This window comes from Nannospalax galili, unplaced genomic scaffold (genome assembly GCF_000622305.1).
Source record: "Nannospalax galili isolate Female #2095 unplaced genomic scaffold, S.galili_v1.0 scaffold8, whole genome shotgun sequence".
Lineage (NCBI taxonomy): Eukaryota > Metazoa > Chordata > Mammalia > Rodentia > Spalacidae > Nannospalax > Nannospalax galili.
Window position 1 is genome coordinate 2107449 of NW_008358318.1, and position 12358 is coordinate 2119806.

Consider the following 12358-nt stretch of genomic DNA (forward strand, 5'->3'; position numbering starts at 1 on the left):
CATTGTTTGATCTTTTAGAAAACAAACTAGCTGTATTAATCAGTTTTATAATAAAATGGTTTTTCTCTATCAAAATTATACATGTCTTTATAATCCACATTAAAAAGAATCTATACACAGAAGTATACTCTGACATTAACATCAATGATTTTATTTTGGTTTTATGAGACAGGATCTCAATTGTAGTGCACACTGGCCTGGAACGATGTACTCCAGGCTGGCCTCAAATTCTTGGCAATCTTTCCGTCTCAGCCTCCCAAATACTGGAATTATAGCAGTAAGCTATGATTCCCAGCTCAGAACGCGTTTTAATTTTTAGCTTTCTTCTATATTTCAACTGAGTGTTGAACTCCGCAAACAGCTTCCAGGGTATCATAGTTAAAAAATATTTATGGGGGGCTGGAGAGATGGTTTAGTGGTAAGAGCACTGGCTGCTCTTATAGAGGATTGGGTTGTATTCCCAGCACCCACATAGTGGCTAACAACCACGCATAACTCTCCAGCTCCAGGAGAATTTGATGCCCTCTTCTGACCTCCATGGCCATTGCACGACACAGGTGAACTTACATACATGTAGGCAATACACTCATACACATAAAATAAAAATAATAAGTAAAAGCTGGGCTTTAATTCCAGCACTCAGGAGGCAGAGGCAGACAAATCTCTGTGAGTTCAAGGCCAGCCTAGTCTCCATTAGCAAATCCAGGCCAGCTGCGGCTATAGGGAGACCTTGTCTCAAAAAGACCAAAAAATAGAAATAAAAAATAAATAATAAGTAAATTTTTTTTTTTAAATAGGGCTGGAGAGAGGGCTCAGCAGTTAAGAGCACTGGTTACTCTTGCAGAGGGCCTAGGTTCAATTCTCAGCACCCACATAACAGCTAACAACTGTTTGTAATTCCCATTCCAGGGGAATCCAACACCCTCTTCTGACCTCCTCCGGCACTGCACAACAAGGATGCACTTACATGAATGCAGGCAATACACTCATACACACAAAATAAAAATAATAAAATTAAGAAGACTATGGGCTGGAGAAATGGCTCAGAAGTTAAGAACACTTGCTGTTCTTGCAGAGAACTGAAGTTAGGTTCCAACACCATCAGGTGGCTTAGAACTGCCTGTAACTCCAGCTCCAGAGAATCTGACCACCTCTTCTGGCCTCTATGGGCACCACACATATGCACACATACACACATACACAAATTTAAAAATTAAATCTTTTTTAAAAATAAGGTCTGGGGCTGGAAAGATGGCTCAGCAGTTAAGAGCACTGGCTGATCTTCCAGAGGACCCAAGTTCGATTCCCAGCACCCAAATGGTAGCTAACAATTATCTGTAACTCCAGTTCCAGGGGATCTGACACCCTCTTCTGGCCTCTGTGGGCATTGTACAACAAAGGTACACTTACATACATGCAGGCAAAACACTCATACACATAAAATAAAATTAAAAGAAAATTTTTTTTGTCTTTTTGAGACAGGGCCTCCCTGTAGCCCCAGTTGGCCTGGAACTATGTAGACCTGGGTAGCCTTGAACTCACCGCCTGCCTCTGGCTTCTAAGCGCTGGGATTAAAGGTGTATGCCACCATGCCCAGCCAAAAAAAAAAAAAAAACTACAACTACATAGTGAGCTTAATGTCAGTCTAGGCTACAGAGACTGTCATAGAAGGAAAAAAGTAAGTATTTGTAAAAACCTAAGTGAAAAATCAATGTAATTATGTGAACAAATACATCATTTATGCACATAACTATGTGTGCCCCCCCCCGTTGCAATTACTTAGTTTTACCTACAGAGCTTTGCTTATATTTTGAGATACTTGAGTCAATACATTTCATTCTACCATCAACAAAAGCTCCTTAAGTATCTATATAACAGCTACTATTTACCTCTGTATTAAAAAGTATACAGCATATAGGAAAAATGTATGTCATGATACTGAGGACTTTGTATGACTTTGCAATGAGCTACACCCCAAGCCTAGGAAAATATTCTTAGTAAATGCTTATACTGCTAATCAAAAGAAAAATATTAGACACATAGTTGCATGTAGACAAATATGTACTGAAAGATACATCAAAATGTGAATCACAGCTGTCGAGGGGTATAATTGTAGGTCATTTTCAAATAAGTTTATTTCTTTTAGTTTTCCCTGGTTCTACACTTAATCTTAGGATACTATAACACGGTACTACTGCATCAAATTATATCTAAGCAGATTTCTGTGTTGTTCTGAAAATGGTAACAGAAGGGGGAAGTGAGAGATAAAGGAGCAATAACAGCTTTTTTTTTTTTTCCTTTGCTGATCTACTAAGACTTCCTGTCTTGGTTTTCTAAAATGACTTATTTCTTTCATCACTGAATCCCTTCTATGTCCTAGTCTCTACTATGCTACATGTTTTCAAATCCTTTGGGAATAAAGATCTATAAAGAACCTAGTATTACACATAAAAATGACAATAATACTAATCAAATTTTTAATATTTTATTATTTTATGTGTATGAGTGTATTGCCTGCATGTATGTGAATGCACCCATGTCGTGCAATGCCGTGGAGGTCAGAAGAGGGCGTCGGATTCCCCTGGAACTGGAGTTAAGGATGGTTTGTAGCTGCCATGTGGGTAGTGGAAATTGAACCCAGGTCCTCTGCAAGAGCAGTCAGTGCTCTTAACCGCTGAGCCATCTCTCCAGCCCCACTAATTAAATCTTTAAAACGTAATCTGAAATCAACTGAGTGTGGTGGTGCATGCCTTTAATCCCGGCACTCTGGAGGAGGAGGAGGCAGGCTGATCTCTGCGAGTTCGAGGCCAGCCTGGTCTACATACTGAGCTCCAGGGCAGCTGGGGCTACTGGGAGACCCTGTCTCAAAGAGATCAAAAAAAAAAAAATCTGAAATCAATTATCTAAAATAAATTAAGCCAGCCATAGTAATGTGTATAGTTGGACACAATTACTCAGGGAGTTAGGGCAAGAAAATCTTTCTGAGCCCAGGAATACAACACAGTGAGACTCTGTCTCAAAAAAACAAAACGGAGTAGTGTTGCATATCTGTAATTCCAGCACTCTAGAGATTGAGGCAGAATATATAGCTCAAGGCCAGCCTGATCTACATAGCAAGACTCCATTTCAAAAACACAAACAAAGGCAGGTGAGACAGCTCAGTGGGTAAGAGTACTTGCCACCAAGCCGGACCACCTGAATTTAATCCCTGGAACCTACATGATTGAAGGAAAGAACTGACTCCTGCAAGTTGTCTTCTGACTTCCACACGTGTGCCATGGACACATTCAAACACATAGACACACACAGAAAACTAATTAAAAAAAAAAACATAAACAGCCAGGTGTGGTAGCTAAGCTGGGGCATGAGAATAACAAGGTTTGAGGCCAGCCTGGACTATGAAGTGAGTTCTAGGCCAGTCAGAGATACAGGAAAATCATATTTCAAAAACCAACAAAAGAAAGGAAGGAAGGAAGGATCCCCAAACCACAAAAAATAAATTAAAAATAATAACACAGGGGCTGGAGAGATGGCTCAGCGGTTAAGAGCACTGACTGCTCTTGCAGAGGACCTAGGTTTGATTCCCAGCACCCACATGGCAGCTACAAACCGTCCTTAACTCCAGTTCCAGGGGAATCCGACGCCCTCTTTTGACCTCTGTGGCATTGCACCACACAGCTGCACTCACAAATATGCAGGCAATACACTCATATACATAAAATAAAAATAATAAAATATTTTTTAAAAATAATACAATATATGGAAAACTTATTGAATGGTCACATTATAGACATTAAAACATGTTAGCCAAGGTAATGGTATGTATCTATAATCCAAACCCTTCAGGAGGCTGAGGCAGAACTGCCAGCAGGAGTTCAAGGCCATTCTGGGCCACATGGTGAGACTCCACCTCAGAAAAACACAGAAAAGACATGATAGATAAGTACTGACTTGAGATCATCATTTTTTCACTTGTTTTTTTTGTTTGTTTGTTTGTTTGTTTTTTTGTCTTTTTGAAGCAGGGTCTCCTTATAGCCCCAGCTGTCCTGGAACTTACTATGTAGACCAGGCTGGCCTTGAACTCACAGAGATCTGCCTGCCTCTGCCTCCCAAGTGCTGGGACTACAGGTATGCACCACCACACCTGCTCACTTGTATTTTTTGTATAATTATTTAACAAGCACATGTATGATATTTCAAACATTTTTTTTTTTAAATAAGGCCTCACCATGCAGCTCAGGCCAGCTTAGAACTTGCCATCCTTCTCCTTTAACCTCTCAAGAGCTAAGATCACCAGCACAAGCCACCATGCTCTAAACATTTTAATCTTGAGGAAAAACCATAGCAATTTATGAAAATACACTTAAACTATAGAAATCAGTAAAGGTCTGATGAAGTCATATATTCTGAGGAAGCCTGTCTTTCATGTATACTCTTATCACACCTAAGCTCTTGCTAAATATTTGCTAGGTCTGGGCTGAAGCCTGAGATTCTACATTCTTTGCAACGTGAAGTCACTGATGGAAGTCTTGGACCATGGTTCTAGTAGCAAGGGTCATCACTGACCAGAGATGAGCAGAGCCCTCCATAAACAGTATCTCAATTAGGATCTCAGCATATATTTGGTGCAGAGATTTGTGCTTGTCAATGCCTACAGACTAAAGAAATCACACTACCAGGGTTAGATATGTGGCTCAACAATTAAAAGCACTGACTCTTGCAGAAGACACTGGTTTGGTTCCCAACACCTACATGGCGGCTAACAACCATCCTTAACTCCAGTTCCAGTGGATCTGACATCATCTTCTGGCCTCCGTGGGCACTGTATGACACTGGTACACTTACATACATGCACACAAAGCAATTATACACATAAAGTAAAAATAAATAAAAACAAAAGAAATTACACTAGGGGGCTAGAGAGATGGCTTAACAGTTAAGAGCACTGGCTGCTCTTGCAGAGGACATGGGTTCAATTCCAAGCACCCACATGGTGGATAACAATTGTCAGTAACTATAGTTCCAGAGGCCTCTGCCAGCACTGCACAACACAAGTGCACTTACATACATGCAGGCAAAAACCCTCATACAGATAAAAGAAAAGAAAAGAGAAGAGAAAGAAAGAAATCACACTACCAAAAGACATAGGAAGGCCAAGATGTTCATTTTATAGAGAGCTGCACACAAACTAAAACACTGGCATTTCTCATTGCTGGCACTTTCTAGTACCTCATACTAACCCCCCTTCATTAATGTAGAAAGACGGGAGTTCCTGGATCTACAAAATTTAAAAGATCAGGCTCAAGAATGTCCTCAAAGTAGAGCTGCTATGTTTGGCCTGAGTGGACAACTGGGTCCTTGATCTGCCATCTCTGCTTAAAAGCAGAAAAGTCAATGCTCTAGAAATAGGACAAGTGATACCAAATACAGTGGGCATAAAATCCCCAAAATGAATACACAACTAGGACTTTATTTTAGGGGTGATAATCTAGTTATCAGACACTGAAGATAAGAGTAAATTCATGAAGGTTTATATCCCTGACAGTATACAAGACTTAGAATACCTCTGACACACAGTAAATATTTACTGAGTGGATGAACATGTGAATATTTAAAGAGTGGGAATTAATCTCTTTAGTATTCACATCTTAATACCAAGGATTCCAGGGAGGTATAGAGAACTATTCTTTTTTTTAAAATATTTTATTTATTATTTTTATTTTGTGTGTATGAGTGTTATGCCTGCATGTAAGTAAGTGCACCTGTGTGGTACAATACCCACGGAGGACAGAAGGCTGTCGGATCCTCTGGAACTGTAGTTACAGACAACTGTTAGCTGTCATGGACAGTTGTTGGCTGCCATATGGGTGCTAGGATTCGAACCCAGGTCTTCTGTAAGAACAATCAGTGTTCTTAACTACTGAGCCATCTCTCCAGCCCCTAAAGAACTATTCTTAATGATTTCAACATCAGAATAGGCTGGCTGTGAACATTACCTGAGTTCTTGAAGACAACTGAAGGCTAGATATCTTTCTAGCCTTTAACTTTTTTTTTTCTTTTTTTTTTTGGTCTTTTTGAGACAGGGTCACTCTGTAGCCCAGCTGTCCTGGAACTCACTATGTAGGCTGGTCTTGAACTCACAAAGATCCACCTGCCTCTGCCTCCTGAGTGCTGGGATCAAAGGCGTGCACCACCACACCCGGCTTAACCTTTTTTTAAAAATATTTTATTATTTTTATTTTGTGTGTATAAGTGCATTGCCTGCATGTAGGTAAGTACACCTGTGTCGTGCAATGCCTGCGAGGACAGAAGAGGCTGTCGGATCCTCTGGAACTAGAGTCACGGACAGCTGCCAGCTGCCATGTGGGTGCTGGGATTTGAACCTGGGTCTTCTGTAAGAACAACCAGTGTTCTAAACCGCTGAGCCATCTCTCCAGCTCTCTAACCTTTAACTTGCTTAAACACTAAGCATAAGTGGGTGACAGGCCTGTAATCCTGGCACTTGATAATTGGAGGCAGGAAGATCAGAGTTAAGGACATCTTCAACTACAAAGCAAGTTGAAGGCCAGCCTAGACTACACGAGATCTTGTCTCAAAAAACCCCCAAAACAAAACTAAAGTTAAGACACACAACCTTTGCATTCCTACATAGAACTTCCGTTTCTCTAAAAAAAAAAACAGAGGGTAGGGCCCAAACTTAACCGCAGAGGAGAAACTGCTACATGTTTTTGACAGAATAATTTAAAGATTTTATTCCTCCCCTCTAGGCTTGCATATACATGATTTCTTTTTCTTTCTTTCTTTTTTAGACAGGGTCTCCCTGTAGCCCCAGCTGGCTTGGAACTCTCTATGTAGACCAGGCTGGCCTTGCTCTCACAGAGATCCCCCTGCCTCTACCTCCCAAGTGCTGGGATTAAAGACGTTCCTCACCATGCCTGGCTATATATACATGATTTCTTAACACAAGACAAACTTTATGAGAGCAAACGGTGAGAAATCAAAGAGAAGATAAAAAGCATACCAAGAGTTTCTGAAAAGGTTAAACAAACCTTGAACAAAAATGTCACCATATGAGCCAATAATTGGTAGGCATGTTTTAAAAAACTTGAAAGCATGTCCACACACAAAGTTGTATAGAGATGTTCCTCCTGGCAGTATTACTAATTGTCAAAAGGTGGCGAGAGCTGGAGAAACAGCTCAGTGGTTAAGAACAACAATTACACTTCCGGAGGACCCAAGTTTGGTGCGCAGTACACACATCAGAAGGCTCACAACCACCTGCAATTCAGTTCCATGAGAGCTAACACTTTCTTTTGGCCTTCGCAGGCACCCTCATTCATGGCATACACTCACACAGACACACACAAACACAGACACACAGACACACACACACACACACACACACACACACATACTCCCCCCCATCGAACAGATAAATACATACAAAGAGAAAATAGCTGGGGCTTGAGAGATGGCTCAGCAGTTGAAAGCACTTGCTACTCTTGCAGAAGACCCAGGTTCCGTTCCCAGCACCCACATGGCAGCTCACAACTGTTCATAATTCCAGCTTCAGTGGATCTGACACGCTCTTCTGGTCTCCAAAAACACCAGGCCTGTATGTGATGCACATCCATACATGCAGGCAAAACACTCATACACATAAAATAAAAATAAATATTTTTAAAAAGAAAGAAAATCGTTTTGGTTGCTAGGGATACTCAAAGTAACTAAGGAGTATAGAATATTCCTGGGGACTAATGAAAATATTCTGGAATTAGCCAGGCATGATGGCTAAACAATTTGGTAAGTACACTAAAAACTGCAGACTTATATACCTTAAAATGAATTTTATGGTATATGAATTATATATCAATTAAAAAGAAAAAAAAAGAATCTGGAACCTGGGGTATAATTCAGTGGTAAAGTGCTTGTCTAGCATGCACAAGGCCTTAGGTTCCATCCTACTCACCCAAAAAAAGTCACGAGGAAATATAAGCAAGCAAAAATACACACAAAGAGCAGCAGCAACCCCCCCATCCTTCCCCACGCAACATCTTTGACTCAAAAGTCCTATGCAGTTAATGTGAAAATGACTGGAACTCTAAAAATATCCTAACTACCAAACAAAGGCACCTGCTTATTTTGATAATATTTTTATAACATAGAATGTCCTTAAAAAGAAATGATAGGGGCCTTATTCTACAAATCCAAACATGCATAATCAGCTAGAACTAGCTGTTGTAACTGGCACTGGAACAAAACACATTCCAGCTGACAAAGGAGAGCTATTAGAAGACAATGTCATCAGAAATCTTAACTGTGAAAAACTTTTAGTGCTTTCTGTGTCAAGCATGAGACAACAGCCTTCAAAAACAAAACAAAACAAAAACCATACTAAACTGTACTAACTATAAGAAAGTATGTTCTGTATTTAAATTGTTGGATACAAAACTTAATTGGCGAGCCGGGCGTGACAGCCCATGCCTTTAGTCCCAGCACTCAGGAGGCAGAGGCATGCAGATCTCTGTTGAGTTCAAGGTCAGCCTGGTCTACACAGTGAGCTCCAGGCCAGCTGAGGCTATAGGGAGACCCTGTCTCAAAAAGACCAAAAACTTAATTGCCTGGGGATGTAGCTCAGTAGCTACAGGCCCTGGGTTTGGTAAATAAATATGAAAGAATGTACATTTAGATTGTTCTTTCCCTACTGCTGTGGATCCTGTTAGGTAAGTATTCTACCACTGAGCCACATACCCCTGCATTTAGAAACTGAACCTAGGATGGGAATCACACTAATTTTTTAAAATGCATTCAATAGCACATAAGAAATTAATAAGCATACACCCAGGTATTAACCTCATTCTTTTACTGCCAACCCTAGTGTTTCTTAATTGAGGAGGCAGTTAAACAGCAGACATGTTCATGTATAAGATATTTTAACTTGCTAAAACATTAGTCATGTATTAAGAGGCACTTTAGCCAAGAGTAGTGGTACACTCCTGTTATGCCAGTACTCCAGAGGCTGAGGCAGGAGGATTTCTAGTTTGATGCCAACCTGGGCAACATAATGAGTTCCAAGAAAGCCTGAGCTACATAGTGCAGTAGTGAGACCTTGTATTAAAAAAAAAAAAAGCTGGAGCTGGGCGTGGTGGCACATGCCTCTGATCTATGAGTTCAAGACCAGCCTGGTCTACATAGCAAGTTCCAAGACAGCTGGGGCTACAAGGAGACTCTGTCTCAAAAAGCACCCCCCCAAAAAAAAAGTTGGAGTAGGGGAATAGGAGGTAGATAAGATTTGAATACATCCATGAAATTCTCAAAGGATAAATTACAAATATTTTTATATAAAAGAGTGCAGGACAAGGTGGCCCATGCCTTTAATCTCAGCAGCAGGCAGATGTCTGTATGAGTTCAAGGTCAGCCTGGTCTATACAGTAAATTCCAGACCAGCCAAGGCTACAATAGTGAGATTATTCTGTGAGTAACACAGAAGTTACTTTAATCTCATTAAAAAAAAAAAAACAAAAAAAAAACGAATGTTGCCAGGCCTTGAGTCCCAGCACTCAGGAGGCAAAGGTAGGGGAATGTCTGCAAGTTCAAGACCATCCTGGTCTATCTATGGGGTTCCAGACAAGCAAGGGCTACATAGCCTATCTCAAACCAACCAACCAACTAACCAATGTCCTAGATTTTGAACGTTTATTTCAAAATAGCAGAAGGAATAATGTAGATATTTTCAAAAGAAACACAGATGTGTACACTGGAAGGTCTTGAAAACTAGTCACCAAATCCAAATTAATCATAAGTCATATCTAGATTCTGCTCCCAGTTTTGTTGATAAAATAGATGTCTGGCCTACACCAGCTCTACAGAGATTTTTAAATATTTGTTGAGAATTCTTAGTGATGACAATATTCAAAGACACTGTAACCAGAGCACTATTTTACTATTCCCAGGTTCTATGCACCACGGGAGTTACTAGTGTGACCCTATGTAGTCATAATAAATTAGACCTAGAGAAATTCTAATGGAACTCCACTGAGGATTATTTATCCTAACTCACATTAGCAGGGAGTTACATCTTTTTCTGTGTGGGTTCCAGGCTGTGGAGGAGCCATGTGGCTTGCCGGTATCTTTGATAACCCTTTCCCTATGGAACAGATAACCGCACCACTTTATATTTAGCCTTTCAGTACTACTCCCTTCAAATCTGTTTTTCCATTTTCCTTCACCTTTGTATAACCTCCCTGAAACGTCTTGATTTCCTTTTTCTCCCTGTCTAATCTCCTTCACCTTAAATTCTAATCCATCTAGAGATAACTCTAAATGATTTTAAAAGGTATTCGCGATTATAGGAGCTATTCAAACATTAACCCCATTCATTTTGCATTAAGGCTACCGTTCTCAACCTCTACATATCTCCTCTCGGTATCTATTTCATCTCTACTTTTACTCTCCCCAGATCACAGCCCTCAGGCTCTCTAAAATGAGTATGTAGCGCAGGCTTTCCCTCACCATCCCCTCCTCCCGCGACTCTCTTCAGTCACCAACTCCCTGTGATCCCCTGGGATTTCACTGGGGCGGCTCTCTGTGCACAACCCCGGACGCCACCCCTACTCCCATCAGTGTCCCACATCCCCAAACTCTTCCTCAGTCGTCCAAACATGTCTTCGCCTTAAGATCTGCCGTGCCCGGCCTCCATCACGTCCTCCTGCAGAGCCTCTGCCCGCCTGACCTCCCGGCCCCCGCAGCGCGCCCACCTCCCAGCCCGGAGCCCTCTCAGGCCCGCAGCGGCCCTCCGACCTGCCTCTGCGCCTCCCGCAGCCCCTGCAGCCGCTGGCCCAGCTCCCGCCGGTAGCTCTGCGCCGCCTCCACGTTCTCCCGGGCCTCCTGCAGCAGCAGATCCGGCTCCTGCTCCAGCTCCATCGCACCCCTCATCCGACCGCCGGGACCGCGAATGAGCCGCGGGCTCCCCTCTGTGCCCGGGCGCCCTCGAGTGGCCCCGCGCTGTTCCAGCCGCAACGGAAGCACCGCCCCGCCCTGCCCTGCCCGTCCCGTCCCGCCCCGCCCCCGCGACAGCTTGATTGACAGCCGAGCGGCCGGGCTACGCGAGAATGGCGTCCGGGACTGGCGGGGGAAAAATAGACCTTACCTTTGCATAGATTCAACGAAAGCATTGGTTCTTTGAAAAAGTAAACAGTATCAAACCTTAGCCAACTGCAAACCAGATGGAGAGAGGGAGGGAGGGAAGGAGAAGAGGGAAGAAGAGAGGAGGGGGGGGAGAGGGGGAGAGGGAGGGGGGAGGGGCGGTCAGGGTTCCGGCGGCGCCCGCCCTTTGGCTCTGCGGGCTTCTGGCCGGTGCAGGCCCCGAAGCTTCCTCAGGAAACGAGTGGAGCTTTCATACGAACACGTGAACACGTCGCTGAAGGCTTCTCACATCTTATCTCGCAGCCGCTCTAATCTGCATTGCACAGGGGAGGAAGTCGAGGAACACCAAGGGCTCCACGCTCGCCAGCTGGGGCCTCGGCTGTGTTGCACCCCAAGTCGTGGCTGCGGGGTCTCGCTTGCCAATGCCGGCCTCGGCAGGCATGGTGGGGGTTACTGTGACCCAGACGCCACTATCCAGAAGCTTGTAATCTAAGCGGGGCCGTAAGAGAGGCCCCAGTGATGACTAGTGCTACAGCGATCCTGGCAGCCATCCACGGCGGGTGTTGCACACTCTTGTACAGGCCAGCGAGAAATATTCTCAGGGTGGCAGGTGATAAGGTCCATGTTTAAGGGACGATGGATTATGTGAAAGAGTGACAGTGTGCGCTGAAGTTCAGCCTGGGGGGTGGCGTGTACCTTCTTTCCAGCTACTCCAGAGGGTCGCTTGAGGCCGACTGGACAACAGGGCTGTAAAAAGAAACCTTTACACACTGAAATCTGAATATGGCATAATTTTCACATGTCACATGGTCTTTATAATTTTTTCCAAAACTGTTTAAAAAGATGAAAGTGGCTACGTTGAAAAGCCAGACAAAAACAGGCTACAGGTTGGATTTCGCCCCTAAGCCCTAAGATCTCTGACCCATAGCCCAGGGTGTCAGAGGTGCAAGTTGCCTAAACTAGGCCCAGACACTGAACAAGGTTTTCTCAGGATTATGCAATGAATCCTTACCAGATCCCAGCTGTTCTGGGCCAGACTTCTGCTCTTTCTTCTACATTTTGTGCTTGAAAAAAAAAAAAAAAGAAGCCGGGTGTGGTGACGCATGCCTTTAATCCCAGCAGTTGGGAGGCAGAGGCAGGCAGATCTCTGTGAGTTCAAGGCTGGCCTGGTCTACATAGGGAGTTCCAGGACAGCTGGGCTACAGGGAGACCC

The 12358-nt window shown here is 43.1% G+C and overlaps 1 protein-coding gene across 1 annotated transcript in view; it reads right to left on the reverse strand.

Moving 5' to 3' along the window:
• Crlf3 (cytokine receptor like factor 3) overlaps positions 1–11017 on the reverse strand; it is a 43938-nt gene extending 32921 nt beyond the window's left edge. Inside the window, exon 1 of the mRNA XM_029557915.1 lies at positions 10801–11017. Coding sequence (XP_029413775.1) covers positions 10801–10935 — 135 coding nt within the window. The 5' untranslated portion in view covers positions 10936–11017. The remainder of the gene's footprint in view (positions 1–10800) is intronic.
• Positions 11018–12358: the final 1341 nt, after the last annotated feature.